At 42.4% G+C, this 18,876-nt stretch overlaps 1 protein-coding gene across 4 annotated transcripts in view; it reads right to left on the bottom strand.

Annotated features, from left to right (window-relative positions):
* The window catches only part of LOC117409772 (ras-related protein Rab-3D-like), a 35,727-nt gene that overhangs the window by 16,553 nt on the left and 298 nt on the right, over nt 1-18,876 (bottom strand). The window contains exons 2-3 of one of the 4 annotated variants that reach the window (XM_059008322.1): nt 16,451-16,901; nt 7,953-8,644 (exon numbers count right to left, since the gene is read on the bottom strand). The exons of 1 other annotated variant lie outside the window; for it this stretch is intronic. In XM_059008322.1, the coding sequence (XP_058864305.1) occupies nt 8,400-8,644; nt 16,451-16,901 (696 nt within the window). In that variant the 3' untranslated portion in view covers nt 7,953-8,399. Of the gene's footprint in view, nt 1-2,786; nt 3,423-3,491; nt 3,647-7,952; nt 8,645-16,450; nt 16,902-18,876 lie in introns of those variants that run through there. 2 more of the 4 variants (XM_059008324.1, XM_059008320.1) reach the window with 2 other exon arrangements.

Here is an 18,876-nt window from a genome sequence, read left to right as displayed (position 1 = left end):
TGAGGAGCTGGCTGGTTTTGCATCGGCTTCCTTCCTTCCTTGTCAGTTACTCAGCAGTGTGCTGATGCACCATTATAACACACACAGGAACACAGACTGACAAACATGCTATTACTATTACACCATTACAACACACACAGGAACACAGACTGACAGACATGCTATTACTATTGCACCATTACAACAAACACAGGAACACAGACTCATAGACATGCTATTACTATTACACCATTACAACACACACAGGAACACAGACTGACAGACATGCTATTACTATTGCTGATGCACCATTACAACACACACAGGAACACAGACATGCTATTACTATCCTCCAGGTCCTATACATTCACTCCCTATCCTCAAATGGTGGATTAGCTACACAGTTTCGCTTATGCCCAGGAAATGCATGCACTTGCGTTAAGCTACACTGCCAGCGTTATGATTGTAGTCAACACGTGTTCAAACAGATACTCAACGAGGTGATTAGCGCCAGTATGAAATCTACTAGCAGCAGACTTTCAGGGGGTTCCAATTACCAGTACAAACTCTACTGCCAGTAAGAAGCCCACAGTTTAACATCAGGGCTGAAGAGAGAGAAATACTTCTATTTAGAAAAAGTGAAACGGGTGTTTATATTAAGAGTTTGTTTATAGTGCAGCTACTGGCAGCAGCGGAATCAGCTGCCTTAGTGCCGAGAAAAATCCTACTGGTAGCAACATCTGTCAAAATGTAGGCCTAAAAGTTATTTAACTCTGAATTAGCACAGTAAATAAATCTCTGCGGAGTAAAATCCATCCTGTGGTCAAACTGCCTTCTGAACAGGGGAGAGACTCTGTCGTACTTTAGAGCGTGCGGTGTTTATTTTTTTGTACGTCATATGCACCGCGTTTCTTTGCATTACGCGGTGTCTTTTCGATGCAGCCATGTATACACTCTGCTACAGCAATCGCGATGTTCACAGATTTGTGCAAACCCTTGTTCATACAACGCCAAGTTTGGAAGCTGTGCTGCACTTTGATAAATATAGGATATTTTTTTAACTAAACCTGTTATTGTTTGTTTTTTATTTTAGTTAATTTATGATACTCGCTGTGCTTCCAAACTACACGCTGGATTTAAATAACGTTTTACTGGAAGCCGCGACGTTTCTTAAGAACATAAGAAAGTTTCCAAACGAGAGGTGGCCATTCAGCCCATCTTGCTCGTTTGGTTTTTAGTAGCTTATTGATCCCAGAATCTCATCAAGCAGCTTCTTGAAGGATCCCAGGGTGTCAGCTTCGGCAACATTGATTTGAATAGATGAGTCAACTGCCTCAGAGAAAATAAGACTATTCGGTTATGAACAGGCAACTGCGGTGAAAGAAAGCGAAGCTGTTGCCAGCCGACAGCTCAACTGCACTTGGACTGCTGCCGTTTCCAAAAGCGGTTGTTTTTCTTTGTTTTTTTAATAATTAAAATGTTTGTTGCCTAAGTCAATGCTGAAATAAGGTACAACACAAACACTTAAAAAAAAATCAACACGTGGGTTGACATTGCTTGATTTATAAGGCCTGGCATGGCGTGGTACCGCCCTTCATAACCTCCTACTGCTGCAAGAACTACCGGCTTGCTAATTTCAAGGAGAGACACATTGTCGTGGTAAAACGTTGACTTGTTGGGTCCAGACCGCTGAAACTAGCCTTCGGAGAATGTAAACCAACTGCACATCCAACAAGGACTGTTCCTCACAAATTATTACACTTTATACACCAAAGGACTATGTAACAGTGCAGCGGGTAATGCTGATATTATTATTATTATTATTATTATTATTATTATTATTATTATTATTATTATTAATAATAATAATAATAAATACTGCAGTAAAAGGCTGCTGCCAGTAGATTTTCTAGTGGTTCAAGTCACTCAGTTAATTTGAAAACACTGTCATTAAAAGACAAGACAAAACATATCCAGCCACAATGCTGGAGAACGCATCTCATCGCCATCGTTCACATGACATCGCTGTGAAGCTTTAGTTTGTAAAGTGCAAAAACTGAGCCGAAGTTGCAAAAAATAACCCGAGCAAAACACGTTATCATCATCTCCCGATCAACCACTGTACAGCGCCCAAGAGTTTAAAGAGACAGTACTGAAACCAGCTGGTTTTGTGCGTTTTTAAAGCCGCAAACGCACCCCACTTCTGAGACACCCCATCATTGCTGTTTTGTCTCTTCTTCTCTGGAGCAAGGCGTTCTGTAACTTTAACATCTTAGTAAAAAGCAGCCGTTTAGATTGCGAGTAAATAAATAAGATTCACTCAAACCAGCAATCGTTTCACAATATACTTCACATTCAAATAGGGGACATGTTTCGGCTAAGCGTTTTCGAAATGGAAATCGTCATCGTAAATATTCAAATGTAAAAATTATTTTACCAAATTGCCCGTGAGTATTAATCAGATCGGTGGCACCACCGCAATGTTTTACTGAGGTATTATATTAAACTATTTCTGATTATAATTATTACACTAAACCTCAACAACATACCGAGTGTCGGGCCAGACGTGTGAGCCGGCGTGAGAAATACAATTGCAGAAAAAAATTATACGCAGTTTTGAAAAGCAAAAGTCTTTTCTATTTAAAAAAAAACCCTAATAAATAAGAATGACACTTGAAAACGACGTCTCAGGAAGCTGCATGAACATCCATATGTTTTAAACGTTGTGGGGAAAACGACAGCGTCTCGGTTTAATTTGAAACGTACCTTAGCGTTTATAAAAACACACGCACATACACATCACATACCTTTACGATGCAAGACTTTCCCCCTTCGCTAGCGTTCGCTCTTATGTGTAGTCTATAATTCCCCGAGCGTATTTCTTCTTCTCCTCCTCCTTCCTCTTGTTCTTTTTCTTCTTTTGTTTCTGTTTCACTCCCCCTCTCCTCGCTCCTTTTCTGTCTCCCTTCACCCGGATCTAAGCGAGTCTCATGCATGCAGATCAAGGAAGCGAGCGAGCCCGGCGCTGCAGCTGGCTCCGAGACTCAAGAGGTGTGTCGCCGTATTTTCTAATTTTTTTTACTGCAGACCTTAACAATCAATGCTCTGACTCATTCAACTGGATTTGGAGGCTGCGACTGTGAATTATGAAGCACGGCGTGGGTCGAGATATGATGCAGGCACCTGCTACGGGGCTTTTAATTAATAATGCTAGGCAATATTTAAACTAGGTAAGCACACTGAGATTAAAATATTTTATACAAGTGCGACCTAGCCAAGAAACGCAGCAGCAACACAATAAAACACAAATTCTACTCAAATACTTAAAACATGCACAAGCAGACAATCGTGCAGCCTACTCTTAAATTGCACTGAAGTTATTTGTTACTGCAGCTTCAGTTTAGATTGTAAATCATTCAAAGACCAAGGAGCAAAATAGGCAAATGATCTAATAATGCTGTAGTTACAAAAAGCGACTATGAAGTATTCATTTAAATATGGAGGTCACTTACAAAGAAAAGCCTTATATAACAGAATGCACCGCCTCCACTCGCCAGATACACTTCTTAAACTGCTCCGTGTAACCCTAGCTAAGCTCTTTAATGCAGGGTTAGGCGGGTTGTTTGTTTGAAGGCTTCATGAGAGGAGTTAATGCCGCTTGCATCATGAAGAACGGTCTTTCAACATCGAAGCATAATTACATACAAAGTGGCGTAACTGGTTTTAAAAGGGAGGGGGAGGGGACGGACGGACGACATTTTCAGTAGCTGGTGCATGCATGACGATTATTCTATCTGAAATAATAGAATACATTGCAAAACATTGCAAGTAGCACGGGCAGTATCACGCTTATTTTTTGTGAGGGTCATTAAAAATCGGAAATGCATTCCTAAACTACTGTATTTTTTTTCCAAATGTACAGAGATTATATATATACTTAATACAAATGTTTAAATATATGAGAGGCAAAATGACCATGACATTGTCGTTTCGTCATGTTTTAACATACAGTTGTAATGTAATTACGTTGTTGAAGTTACTTTGCTTTAACTGCATTTAAACATCTTAAACTTCAGTTAGGAAACATGTCTTCCTGCAGAGCTAAACTTCGCTCTGTGATAGTAGTTCATGAAAGCCTCTACACTGGGCTTCTTTTGAAAGCTGCTCTCAAGCCCTGTCTGTATTCATTGCACACGCTTCTGTATTTTCTTTCTGTTCGGCTGCAAAGCAACAGACAAGCAACTCGACCGCGCTGCAGCTTACAGTAAGCACCGAGTCTCTCCCGAGCCCCAGCGGAATTGAAGCTGTGTTTTAACGCTGCTCCGTAGCACTGCAGTATTGAATTGGCTTCAGGGCAGCATTTATCATTGTGCACAAGTCCCAATGCAGCCCCATTCACTAATGGATAGTCTGTTACAATTTAAAAGTATCCTAACTGGCTTCTTATTTTATTACACTTTTTTTTAGGGATGGAATTTTTTTTTTAAGAGCTTGTTATTGTCATTGGACAGCCCTGGACTGGAGGGAGCAGTTCAGTCTCTATGCCTCAAGCCTGTCCTGCCCTGCCCTGCCCTGGAGGGAGCACCCTTTCTCTCAGGGAGTGAGGGAGAGAGCAGTTCAGTCTCCATGCCTAAAGCCTGCCCTGGACTGGAGGAAGCACCCTTTCTCTTAGGGGGGTGAGGGAGGGAGGGAGGGAGCAGTCCAGTTTCCATGCCTCAAGCCTGCCCTGGACTGGAGTGGACGGAGCACCCTTTCTCTTAGACATTCTCTAAAAACTGTGACTAGACAGCCATGTTGTGTGCCTGTAGTCTCAACCGTCAGGGGGCTAGTGAAAAAGAGTCCTGAAGCTGTTAAACCAGAGGGTCTCAAACTCAGCTCCTGGAGGGACGCAGCGTCTTCTGGCTTTTGTTCCACCCCGAGCTCGTAATTACTTAACTGGCCTAATGATTTGATTAATTGGCCAAATTTAAAACTTCTCTCCAGGCCTCAAAATGTTTCATTATTATTATTTATTTCTTAGCAGGTGCCCTTATCCAGGGCTATTTACAATTGTTACAAGATATCACATTATTTTTACATACAATTACATTATTTTTTACATACAATTACCCATTATACAGTTGGGTTTTAACTGGAGCAATCTAGGTAAAGTACCTTGCTCAAGGGTACAGCAGCAGTGTCCCCCACCTGGGATTGAACCCACGACCCTCCGGTCAAGAGTCCAGAGCCCTAACCACTACTCCACACTGCTGCCCCAGGTAGTTTACCTTGAATCAAGCGCATTTTAAAACCATCAACTGTAAAAGACCTTGACAAAAATTAAAACACCTCCAATCGAACAAATAATTAGCTCAATTCTGTTAATCGAGAGCTTAAGTTGGAATGAAAACCAGAAGACCCTGCGGCCCTCGAGGGCTGGAGTTTGACACGGCTGTTTAATTAAAAAGGGAAGGGTTTTAGAATACTTTAGACCGCACCTGTAACCTTGCAGGCTGCAACGCCAGGACTCTTGTGATTCACTGATGTGCAGCATTACTCCAGTGCAGTGCTGGCTGTACTCTCTTAACAGGTTTTGCTGGTCTGTCAATACCGGCTGTGGTTTTAGTGCGAAACGGTATGTGGTTTGAAATATGTCTCCACAGAAGTAAAAAAAAAAAATTACTGGAAGATATTTTCACTCACAGTGTTTTCCCAGGCGTTCACTCGCCCACCAAAGGACACAGATCTAAAGATAAGAATTTCGCCTGTAAGTGACAGTCAGTAATGAAATGTGTTCCATGGAAGTTGTTTTCATTTCATGGAAGTGCCGCGGGGTAGATCTGCAGCAGTGAAGTTGTCTTCTGACTGACGCATCATTGTTTTATTATGTGCACCTCGTTCTTTGCAGAATGCTATTTTGCTCATTTTAAGGTCAATTTTCAGCAGAACAGAAGTTCAGTAAGGAGAAGCGACCACTGTTGTTTTTAAACATTCATAGTGTGTTACTGCTTCACCTGGCCGGGCTATTCCATGCATTTCTAAAACTCTGTGTAAAAAGTGTTTCCTGCCTTCTAAACTTACTTTCACTCAGCTTCCAATTATGCCCTCTTGTCCTGTTCTGTGCTGAATTTGAAACCTGGGTTTATCTGTACCGTTTAGGGTTTTATAAACTTCAATCAAGTCCCCTCTTTCCTTTTTCTTTTCTCAGTTTTAATTCTTTTATCCCATCCTCTCGTGCTGTTGAATCCTGGGATCAGCCCAGTTCTCTGTGCATTCTCAAGTGCACTCATGTCTCTTCTGTAGTGAGGAGAACAGAACTGGCCACTGCATTCTAGGCTGGGTGAGATCCTGATTGTTACAATGCATGGCATGGATTTTCAACACTACAGTATACCTGTAGGACTACAGCTCACGTTTAAACCTGCCTCATGCTGCCATCTATAGGAGTTAAATAAGACTAAATTAACCAGCGTTTTTAAATATTTCTTTTGAACTTCCCAGGAATTTAGCCAAGACACTAGTGCTGAAACCTGTAGTTTTTTTTCAAAACGGTTCCATGGTAATCCTACAGTAGCCTCTGTCTGGTTTGTGTGCATTCCTCAGGAGATAGCTGCTGGCGTTGCAGGCTTTGCTGCATGGCAGACTTTCACTCCTCCGTTATCAAGCTGGGACCTCGTTTAGACTCGGATTACTGATCGCAATCTGTACCTGAAGAGAAACTTGCTTGCCTCGCCTAGTTCAGTTTAAAGTGAGACACTGATTACCCTTTCAATAAAAACAAGAGAATGATGTCAATCATGTTTTAAGCACGGCTTCTGATTTTGAGGTTTGGTTTCTGCAGCCGTTACCAGCCAGCATTTCATTACGATCGCACGGTTCTGATTACAAGCCAGTTTGGACGAGCGGGTTTCGATTAGACTCTAACGTAACTGCACTTTTAATCTGTGAAATAAAAAAATCACAAAATCAGACACAAATTGAGGGATTTAAAAGGTCTTTCTTTTTAATAGAGAAAACCATTTACTGCATAACATCCCATGTTTGTTACATTTCAAAGTAAAAGAAAACGTTTGCTGAAACAACAAGACAGAACGAACACAAATAAAACGATAAAGAACTGCAGCAGCAGCTTTTCCTCCAAATTTAATTTTCTTTTAACCTTTTGCTGTAAATTTGTCACCCTACAGACACAAAACCTATTTTTTTATGATTATTTTAAATTGTTATTTTATTTTCTGTAAGGAGGAACTACAAAGTTTATGTACAAGGGGATTCAAAAACAAATCACCATTAAAAAAAAAAAAAAAAAACATTATATAACATGTTTTTTTCGTTTCAGGTCTAGACAATCACGGCACACATACAGTGTGGATGAACACGTGGGCTCTATTTTAATGATCTACACAGTGGCAGATCTTAATACTGCCGCTCTTTAAGGTATAAGGGACAAAAAAAAAAAAAAGCTAACATTCTTATTTCTGCAATGAGGAGCACGAAACAGGGTTTACAATGTACTGACAGGATGGATCTGGTCATCCACACGGTCAGTGTCCTCCTTGCGATGCCTCGAGTCACTCTCAAATGTATTTTAAGAGGTTTGAACAAGCGCTAAATTCCTTGTGTACCTTCAGGGGTTAACTCTGTATTAATCCAGCTGTGGTTGATCCCTCAGTAGTTTTTTTCTTGACAGGCTTGTTAACATTGCTAAAAACGGGGTGCATGTTTCGAAGTTTTAGGACGGCAGCACTGAGATCAGACCCCTTGGTGTTGTATGTGCTGTACGCAGGTTGTGTACAAAGTGCCTGTTATGCAGCTCTGGTCTTCCATGGAAAATACCCAGACAGGTCAAAGCCAAGTCCCAAGAGCAGGGGGGTCAGACTCCAGCCCTCGAGGGCCGTGGAGTCTTCTGGTTTTCATTCCAACTCTTAATCAACGTGATTGATCAAATTATTTGTTCAATTGGATGTGTTTTAATATTTTTCAAGGTCTTTTACAGTTGATGGTTTTAAAATGCGCTTGATTTAAGGTACACGACCTATGAAACATTTTGAGGCCTGGAGAGAAGTGTTAAATTTGGTCAATTAATCAAATACTTAGATCAATTAATTAACTGAGAGCTCGGGGTGGAACGAAAGCCAGAAGACACTGCGGCTGCTCCAGGAACTCCCTGCTTTAGAGTTTTTTGCAAGTTATCAAGTGCCAGGGCGTGGTGAAGTTTTTTTTTTTTTTTCATGGTGTTTAATGAATCTAGTAGAAATGTTTGTCATAAAATTTGTATAGGTTTCTTTTAGTTTTACTAGACTACACATCCAATACCTTACCATGTGTGTGTGTGTGTGAATGCATGTACAGTAGTTATGGTTAATACAGTACCTCAGTGGCTTTACAGCACTTTCCTCCTCGTTACACAAACAGCGCGGTCTCATAACTAGGGCTCGTCACTACAGCATTATGAAGTCAGACAGCGTGGGTGATCTGGCTGGGTCATTGGCGTCCCAGAGCTTCTCGAACTCCAGCAGGAAGGGCCTGACGAAGCCGCTGTCCTCGGTGACCAGGACGTTCTCCTTGTTTCCCTGCACCGCCTGGTGCGTCCAGTTCAGAGAGCCCGTGATCAGGAGCTTCTTATCCACCACGGCGAACTTGTGGTGCATGTGGAACCCGCCCAGCTCGTGCCGCACCGAGATCCCTGCAGATTCAGAGACAGGTTTAAAGAGTTACAGCTAATGAGACAAGCATGTCAGTAACATCCGTCCCACATCAGCACGCACAGAACGAGCACGACGTGGCAGATCAACAGCACGCACAGACCAGGGTAGAATAAGAAACAACACTGCACTGTTTAATGTAAACTGGGTAAGTGGTAATTAAGATCTAGATGCGATTAGGTATGCAAATGACATGCATCATGTTACAAATGTACAGCTCTGGCCAAAGGTTTAGCATCACCCTATAGAATTAACACATTTTTCTTCATAAAGTCGAATGAAACCTGCTGAATAATCTTACAATAGAGACTTGCCGTAGTTCTAGGAGCTACGCTAATCCTATTGGTTCCTCAGCCTATATAGCCCAGGCTCACCTTGCAATACTTGTTCTGCAAGTCTTTCTCCTCCACCTCCCCACCGCCTCCTTTGCAACTGTATCTCCCTTCTGGGGATCGATGGTCCTCCATCACCCGACCTCGGAGGTCACACCTCAAACGAGGGCGGCTCCTATCGATCCAGAAGACGAGATCCTGGGCCAAACAGTCAATCAGCCCACACTACACTTCACATCCTACAATCCTGAGCGTCGATCATTAAATTCACATATTGAATTACACACCGCTTTGCAGTTTTCCATATACTTAACAACAAAAAAAGAAAAAATGGTACATTTCAAAATCTAACATGAAATACTGTATTATCGCTTCCGGTAGGCTTTTGCGATATAATTGTGTAGTTTCTTGATTAGATGTGATGTTAAATAAAAACATCTAAATGATGTTCATAATTCTAGTTGATGCAAAACTTGTGGCCACAGCTGTATATGCACAGACACAATCAAAGCAGGAAAGCAAACAGACAACGGATTTTCAACAACAAAGGGTTGTGTAGTGCTATTCAGAGGCAGGAAATGGGTTTTAAAACACTTGGTTAGCACCATTAAAAGGGGCCAGTGATGCTTGTGCTAACAAGGGGTAAGACATGGTTTTTAAAACACTATTAGAGCTCCTTTTAAAAGGGGCTGGAGTGTAGGAGTGTATTACACAAGTCTGCTGAAAAATCACCACGATCGGCACATTCATGTTGTGAACGAGGACTCAGACAAAGAGCCCAAGGTTATCAGAAGACCAACAGCACAGTCTCGAGAGTTTATTTCACTCTGTAAAAACAAAATCTGAATGACTCTGCAGTTTATAATTGACTACACCCTTTCTGTTTTTCTTTACTCTGTTGGATTGTACACGTGTGCTGTATCAAACTGTGCATGCTGAAACATCAGGCAGCTGTGGAGAAATTAACCAGTACAGACACCAGTGCATCGTCATACCACTGGCTGGCATTAAGGGGCAAAGATATGACACCAGAAACTGCAGAGCTAGCTAACACACTGATGAAGACATTCTCTAAAACACAAGTCTTCTCAGCTTCGGCTCTTGATTTCTTTACCTTAACCTGGATACACCTGTGGGTGTAATTAGCAGGATATGACTCACACAGGATAGGATCACCTGTAACTTAGGTAAGAGAATGTCGGTCAGCCATCCTTAACAACGAAGTATAAAAGATCCTGTTTGAGCTGAATGAAGTTGCAACACAAACTCCTACAGGCACGAATAAAACACAAAGGACACCCACCTCATTAATATTGTTTTCATACAGTACTTTGTGTCCCAGCAGCTCCCGACTCAAGACCCTGGCAGAAATTAAATTGCAGGGGGATGATGTAAAAAGCCTGGGGATTGAAGGCAGCGAGACTCGCTGAAGCCAAGCCAAACCGTCCTCTTGAAATTGAAGTGCTCTTTTGTGTCTGATCCAGTCGCCCATTAAGAGACTCCCTGATGTATTTAATTAAAGAGACAAGCTGGACAGGACAGGATCCAGCGCTTCCATTTCCATCTCCCTTTGCTCGTCAGCGTTTTATTTCTGCAAACCTCTTTATTCATTTATTTGATGTAATGCAGCCCCGGTATTTATAAAAGATTATGCTAGCATCTGATATGGTAGCGTGTATTTAGAATCGCTAAGTAGCTACACTCATCAGATTAGTAATGCAAGGGCGCAGGGTTGAGGTCAGCTCCTGTTTTTCAATTCAAATTCCATTTCCTTCTGAAAATCAATTCTCACAATTCCTTTGAATGAACTGGAATTTATAATTTCAAACATCATAACTGCTGAGATTATTCAACTGCTTCCATTTGAAGCCACGGACCAGCAGCGACTTCGATTTGAGAAATCTGTCGCCACCGAGAGATACTCATTTTTACAGAAGACTGCCGATTGCAATTCTGATCAAGGATGCGTCGGAATGGGAATTGATTTGAAAAAGGAATTGAGAAAAAAAAAAAAAAAAACAGGAATGGAGCCTGACCCTGCAGGTGTTTCAGACTTTAATAGTTTACAAGTTTAAATTCATGTTCATATTCCCCTTCTTAATCACGATGAGTGATTCTTACTTCAATACCTGAAATGCAGTGTTGTTCTTGTTTTGTTCTGTTTGTGGATGGACAGAGTTCAGGAGCTGTTCTTCACTTCCAGAGGGGCTGGGCGAGTGCTTGTATTCCTGACGGAGCGTGTGTAGAGGGGCTGGGCGAGTGCTTGTATTCATGACGGATCGTGTGGAGAGGGGCTGGGCGAGTGCTTGTATTCATCACGGAGCGTGTGTAGAGGGGCTGGGCGAGTGCTTGTATTCATGACGGAGCGTGTGTAGAGGGGCTGGGCGAGTGCTTGTATTCCTGACGGAGCGTGTGCAGAGGGGCTGGGCGAGTGCTTGTATTCATGACGGAGTGTGTGTAGAGGGGCTGGGCGAGTGCTTGTATTCATGACGGATCGTGTGGAGAGGGGCTGGGCGAGTGCTTGTATTCATCACGGAGCGTGTGTAGAGGGGCTGGGCGAGTGCTTGTATTCATGACGGATCGTGTGGAGAGGGGCTGGGCGAGTGCTTGTATTCATGACGGAGCGTGTGTAGAGGGGCTGGGCGAGTGCTTGTATTCATGACGGAGCGTGTGCAGAGGGGCTGGGCGAGTGCTTGTATTCCTGACGGAGCGTGTGTAGAGGGGCTGGGCGAGTGCTTGTATTCATGACGGATCGTGTGGAGAGGGGCTGGGCGAGTGCTTGTATTCATGACGGAGCGTGTGTAGAGGGGCTGGGCGAGTGCTTGTATTCATGACGGAGCGTGTGTAGAGGGGCTGGGCGAGTGCTTGTATTCATGACGGATCGTGTGGAGAGGGGCTGGGCGAGTGCTTGTATTCATGACGGAGCGTGTGTAGAGGGGCTGGGCGAGTGCTTGTATTCATGACGGAGCGTGTGCAGAGGGGCTGGGCGAGTGCTTGTATTCATGACGGAGCGTGTGCAGAGGGGCTGGGCGAGTGCTTGTATTCATGACGGAGCGTGTGTAGAGGGGCTGGGCGAGTGCTTGTATTCATGACGGAGCGTGTGCAGAGGGGCTGGGCGAGTGCTTGTATTCCTGACGGAGCGTGTGTAGAGGGGCTGGGCGAGTGCTTGTATTCATGACGGAGCGTGTGTAGAGGGGCTGGGCGAGTGCTTGTATTCCTGACGGAGCGTGTGCAGAGGGGCTGGGCGAGTGCTTGTATTCATGACGGATCGTGTGGAGAGGGGCTGGGCGAGTGCTTGTATTCATGACGGAGCGTGTGTAGAGGGGCTGGGCGAGTGCTTGTATTCATGACGGAGCGTGTGCAGAGGGGCTGGGCGAGTGCTTGTATTCCTGACGGAGCGTGTGTAGAGGGGCTGGGCGAGTGCTTGTATTCATGACGGATCGTGTGGAGAGGGGCTGGGCGAGTGCTTGTATTCATGACGGAGCGTGTGCAGAGGGGCTGGGCGAGTGCTTGTATTCATGACGGAGCGTGTGTAGAGGGGCTGGGCGAGTGCTTGTATTCCTGACGGAGCGTGTGCAGAGGGGCTGGGCGAGTGCTTGTATTCATGACGGAGCGTGTGCAGAGGGGCTGGGCGAGTGCATGTATTCCTGACGGAGCGTGTGCAGAGGGGCTGGGCGAGTGCTTGTATTCATGACGGAGCGTGTGCAGAGGGGCTGGTGGAGTGTCCGCTGGTGACATCGCTCCCTGGTAACAACCACAGCATCTCAGACTGCCGGGTCTTTTAGCGAATCTGTTTCGAATCCCGGTCCCCTGCTTGTCCGTGATTATTATTCCATTTGAAAAGGGGTCCGTCAACAAACAAATTGAGAACCTCTGCTCTAGATGGTACTGCTGTTTACTGACGTTACTATGCTTTGAATCCATGCCTTGCATCAGACACTCATATCAGTGTTAATCCCTGGATAATCATGTATTGGTGGTTGATGTAATCCAGGCTGCTTCCAGCCTGTAATTTAAAGTCTGCCGGACTTAATTTCTTTACTTAATTGATGCAGGGAAAGATCCAGGTAAGTAAATACAATCCAGCTGTGGTCGGCTGATCCAATCAAAGCAATGATTGCACAAATTGCAGGATCATTTCAGCTTCTCAAACACACACATTATATATGTAAAACAAAGAAATGTATTAAAAACAAATCTTAAAAAAAGAGGATACAAAGAAAGAATTATAGAGACAGAGTTAAGAAAAGTGGATAAACTAAAAAGAGATGATCTACTAGATTATAAAAATAGAGATAAAAAGGTCAAAAGAGTCCCATTAATAATGACTTACTCTAAACTTTTGCCCAATATTTCTAAGATAGTTTGGAAACACTTGCGGATTCTACATAATTCAGAAAAATTAAAAAACGTATTTCTTAAGGCCCCAGTTGTAGCATTCAAAAGAGAAGCTAATTTAGGTGATATTTTAGTTCACAGTAAACATAAAAGAATAATTGACAAAATAGGTTCTACGAACATATGCACTAGTAGATGTAAAGTGTGTAAATACATAGACAAACGTAAAAATATAATTAAACATAAGAACACCACATATCCACTAAAAACTAATACCTACTGTAAAAATAGCAATGTTGTTTATGGAATAGCCTGTGAAAAATGTGATGAAATCAAATATGTTGGAGAGACTGGAACTACTTTATATAAAAGAATTCAGAACCACCTTTCATTAATTAGAAATAAAAAAATGAATGAACCAATAGTACAGCACTTCACCAGTCAGGGACATGACATAAATGATGTAAAGTTTGTAGTATTAGAACAGCTCAAATTAGACAATGCGACATATAGAAGAATAAAAGAAAGTAAATGGATAAATAGACTGAACACGATTATGCCAGCGGGACTCAACAGAAAAGAATGAACTAATTAACTTCAATAAATATATAACATTTAAATAAATAAACAAAATTCATTCAAAAGTTGTGCATGCTGATGCGCTGGGGAGGCCAAATCTAGACTGATCCTCAAAGCCAGCATTGCATGATATAATAAAAATATAAGTTTATATAAAGTAGTGTTAATTAGAATTAATACAGATTCAAAGATAGAAGTAAAAATGATGTCACAATATATAGAACACCATTACATCATGTAAGAATAAATCATGAATTTGAATGTAAACAATAACAAGTAGTTGTCATGCCGTCAAAAACCTATAAATACCTCCAATGTTTGGATTCAAACACAGGCTCCCTTGAGAAAGATATGTACAACATATCGAAACGTTGGGCAGCTGGCCCTTTGAGCTAAAATATATATATATATAAATATTATATAGATATCTTCTGCCCTAACTTTGTCTGTGTTTCCTTAAAACACATTTCAAACTAATTTTAAATTCCAAGCACCCTCAGTGATCCAGGTACACATTCTAGGGGGGGCGTCTGTCTGTACGCTCATCCGTCTGTGTTTATGTGTCGTACAGTGCCTTGCATAAGTATTCACCCCCCTTGGACTTTTCCACATTTTGTAGTGTTACAACCTGGAATCAAAATGGATTTAATTAGGATTTTTTGTCACTGATCTACACAAAATAGTCCATAATGTCGAAGTGGGTAAAAAAATCTACATATTTTTCAAAATTATTTACAAATAAAAAACTGAAAAGTCTTGATTGCCTAAGTATTCACCCCCTTTGCTGTGACACCCCTAAATAAACTCAGGTGCAACCAATTGCCTTCAGAAGTCACATAATTAGTTGAATGGAGTCCACCTGAGTGCAATTAAAGTGTCACATGATCTCAGATTAAATACACCTATTTCTGGAAGGCCACAGAGTTTGTTAGAGAGCATATCCAAACAAACAGCATGATGAAGACCAAGGAGCTATCAAAACAAGTCCGGGATAAAGTTCTGGAGAAGCACCAATCAGGGTTGGGTTATAAAAAAAAAAATCCCAAACTTTGAACATCCCCGGAGCACCGTTAAATCCATTGTTAAAAAATGGGAAGAATGCAACTCTGCCTAGAGAAGGCTGTCCACCAAAACTCAGTGACCAGGTAAGGAGGGCATTAGTCAGAGAAGCAACCAAGAGGCCAATGGTAACTCTTAAGGAGCTGGAGAGATCCACAGCTGAGATGGGAGAAACCGTCCATGGGTCAACTATAACCCGGACGCTCCACAAAGCTGGGCTTTATGGAAGAGTGGCGAGAAGAAAGCCATTGCTGAAAAAAACCCATATCAAATCCCATTTGGATTTTGCCAAAAGTCATGTGGAGACACAGCAAACATGTGGAAAAAGGTTCTCTGGTCTGATGAGGCCAAAATTGAACTTTTTGGCCTTAGCGCAAAACGCTGTGTGTGGCGCAAAGCCAACACTGCTCATCACCCTGAGAACACCATCCCCACGGTGAAGCATGGTGGTGGCAGCATCGTTTTATGGGGATGCTTTTCATCAGCAGGGACTGGGAAACTGGTCAGGATTGAGGGCAAGATGGATGGAGCCAAATACAGGGAAATTCTAGAGGAAAACCTGTTTCAGTCTGCAAGAGACCTGGGACTGGGGCGGAGGTTCACCTTCCAGCAAGACAATGACCCTAAACACACAGCCAAAGCTACACTGGAGTGGTTTAAAAACAAGAACCTGAATGTCTTAGAATGGCCCAGTCAAAGCCCAGACCTCAATCCGATTGAGAATCTGTGGCAAGACTTGAAAATTGCTGTTAACCAACGGTCCCCATCGAACTTGACAGCGCTTGAGCAATTTTGCCAAGAAGAATGGGCAAAAATTGCAGGATCCAGATGTGCAAAGCTGGTAGAGACTTACCCAAAAAGACTCACAGCTGTAATTGCTGCCAAAGGTGCTTCTACCAAGTATTGACTCAGGGGGGTGAATACTTATGCAACCAACAAATGTCTTTTTTTTTGTTTAATTAACTTTTGTGTCACAATAAAAAATATTTTGCACCTTCAAAGAGTTAAGTATGTTGTGTAAATCAAATGGTAAAAATCCCAATTAAATCCATTTTAATTCCAGGTTGTAACACTACAAAATGTGGAAAAGTCCAAAGGGGTTGAATACTTATGCAAGGCACTGTGTCATGCTTTTTTTTTTCAATCCTGTTATCCGCTTATCCAGTTTTCATGAAACTTGGCATTAGCATTTTTTTTTGTTCAAAGTTTTTGAGAATATTAGATCTTGGGGATAAAGGGGAGAGGAGAGGGTGTCTATCAAATTGCGACAAAACATTAAACGGCCATTTCTTACTCTATACTGTTCTGTACAAACTGTTAATAAAAGTTGTGATTTTCCACTTCATCGTCACACTGATCGCTCTCATTTTTAATTCACATTAAAACATGCGTTTCTGAAGTGTGAAACTTATATAGACAGCCCTGTAAACGATGAGGGAGAAGCAGGGTGGGAGTGGGGGAAGGGGAGATGGTACCTACCTGCCTTGCGGAGCGCTCCGATCTGGGAGCCGCTGATCATCATGTAGTCCTTGTCGGTGACCACGCGCACGGAGACCCCGCGCTGACGATGCAGCTCCAGCACCACCCTGCACAGCTCCTGGCTGGAGAAGGCGAAGATGCAGAGGTCCAGGGAGGAGCGAGCGGAGAGCAGGTGCCTCAGGAGCCGGGTGAAAGGGGTGCCGTCTCCGTGCGGCAGCGAGCAGGAGCAGGGGCCGGGCAGGAATAGGTGGTTAATGCAGGTAACCGTGGTGGGGAAGAAGAGGACTTCCTTCACAGGCCTGCCTCTCCCGTCTCGCAGGCAGCGAAGCAGCCAGGAGATTCCTTCCAGACTCAGGGTGGCTGCCACCACGCCAATCCCCAACAGCTTGAACGTTTTCCCCATCGAAAACCCCTCCGGGAGCATTTTGGGTTTTTTTTTTTTTCCCAGCAGCTGGAACAAGGTCAAGATGTGGTAGTGTATTTTTTGTTTTTTTAATAAAACAGTATAATGCATGGATTGAAATTCACACCCAGTCCTGGGTTTCAGAACTACCTTCAGTTTTACTTCACGGATCAGGAGCCAGGTGTTGGATGTTAAAAGGTACAATAAACAGCTTGTACAGATTAGAGTCATTCTCTCACCCACGTTATTTGGTTTCTAATAATTATTTTCCGTTCTCTTTCTCACATTGATGACGCAAAAGGCCCTTAGGGGAACAAACTGGAAGCAACTAGTAATAGCCTTAGGTAGAGAAAATACTGCCTTGCTGAGCTGAGACTTTTAAAAAAATAAAGTTTCACTTTAGGACATCATGTAAAAGAAATTGGCTGAGCAAATGATTATATTTGAGTACACCCTGTTTATTCTAGGTTTTAAATGAATTGTTCCTCCCTTATGCACAGCTCCCATTAGCAACCCTTACAGACTAGCTCAGTGCCTGCTCTTCACAATGCCTTCGCTATTGCTATACGCAACGTTTTGCTGTTAACTTTAATGAGAGACTTTTAAACAGTCGACTCACTTTGTCCTGTGTGTGTAAATGCAGTAACATTCACCGCCCTGTCATTATAAGACGTGTCAGGCTTTGCACTGCATTGGTCACACTGGAATGTACTGGAGCCCGCGAGCTCAGGCACTGCACCAGGAGTTACCTCTCCCGGGCTGATCACCATGGTAACTCGGGCTGATCACCATGGTAACTCAAACACACTGCTGCTGCAGAAAATAACCGTAAACAAAATGAGCCAGAACATGAAACCTAAGCAGGCTGGACTGCCCGGGACTTCATGCGTTCAGGCTTTTGAAATGAACCGCCGCTCATACGCCGTCCTACACGTTTTTATTAAACGATTTAGCCCTGTTAGCGTTTACTTTTATAAATACATGCATTCGTCGAAGTAGTGTTATTTGCATTACAGTTTTAAAAAATAATGTTGTTTTAAACAGTAGCCTGTGGCTAATGATAATAATAATCTTCACAGTAGCCCATTATTATTAATACACCGGAGGCTAAGCACACTTGTTTTAAAATGGGGTTAGATATTTCACCGGCCATTTACTGTACTAAAATACAGAGCATAATTACAAAACTTACACTAATTAAACTGTATGTGTGTGTTTCCATTACCGGTAATTTACATATCAGTGTATTCTGTCATTTTGGCCTGTACTTGTATGTATATGTAATTGGCGGTTTATAATATTACAGACGTTTTTCTTATTTTGTGTTTACCGAAATTTAAAATTCAAACACACAACAACGTGAAAAAATGTCAAATGTAAACATAAACCAACAAAACGACTCCGGGCGACGACTAATAATTGCAGGGGATGTATTCTCAAAATCCTGGCGTGTTCCAGTGTGGTATTTAAAAATAAAACCCGCAAATTAGGACGTTTAGAGGCGTGTAAAAAAGACAAGCACAAGCAAGCCACCGGCATGAAACATACATACCTTTGTTTGGCAGTTACCCCAGTCGTAATCAATGTCTGGTTTGTTAACGGCAACCAGCGTGTTCAAGCATCACTTTTAATTGCTTTAAACAGACTTAAACTTAGTTTAATAAGCACTTCGAAGTGGAAATTTAAACTCGGGTTTGACACGTTTACGCGCCACCAGTAGGGGTTGCCAGATCTGAAAAGTAGAAATATCGAATTGGGGCCTCAAAATTATTGTATTTTCAGAAAAAAAAAGTTTATCGTACATTGTAAAAATAAGAATATACAACGGTTTTTCTGTCATGCTTAATATGTGACATCATATAAACTGTATCACCGCCCACTGATCGCAAGCACCTTGTGTTTAACTCTTGAAGCAATGAGAGTCGTTACTTTTGTTTCGTTTCTCTCTTTAATTCTGTGTATTGTCATTCTGCCCCGTATATCCTTTGGTTGCCCACTCTGTATTTTTTTTTACTTCATTTGT

The sequence above is a fragment of the Acipenser ruthenus genome, chromosome 36 (genome assembly GCF_902713425.1).
Source record: "Acipenser ruthenus chromosome 36, fAciRut3.2 maternal haplotype, whole genome shotgun sequence".
Lineage (NCBI taxonomy): Eukaryota > Metazoa > Chordata > Actinopteri > Acipenseriformes > Acipenseridae > Acipenser > Acipenser ruthenus.
Note: the sequence above shows the minus strand (reverse complement) of the source record. Positions and strands in the feature narration are given on the sequence as shown.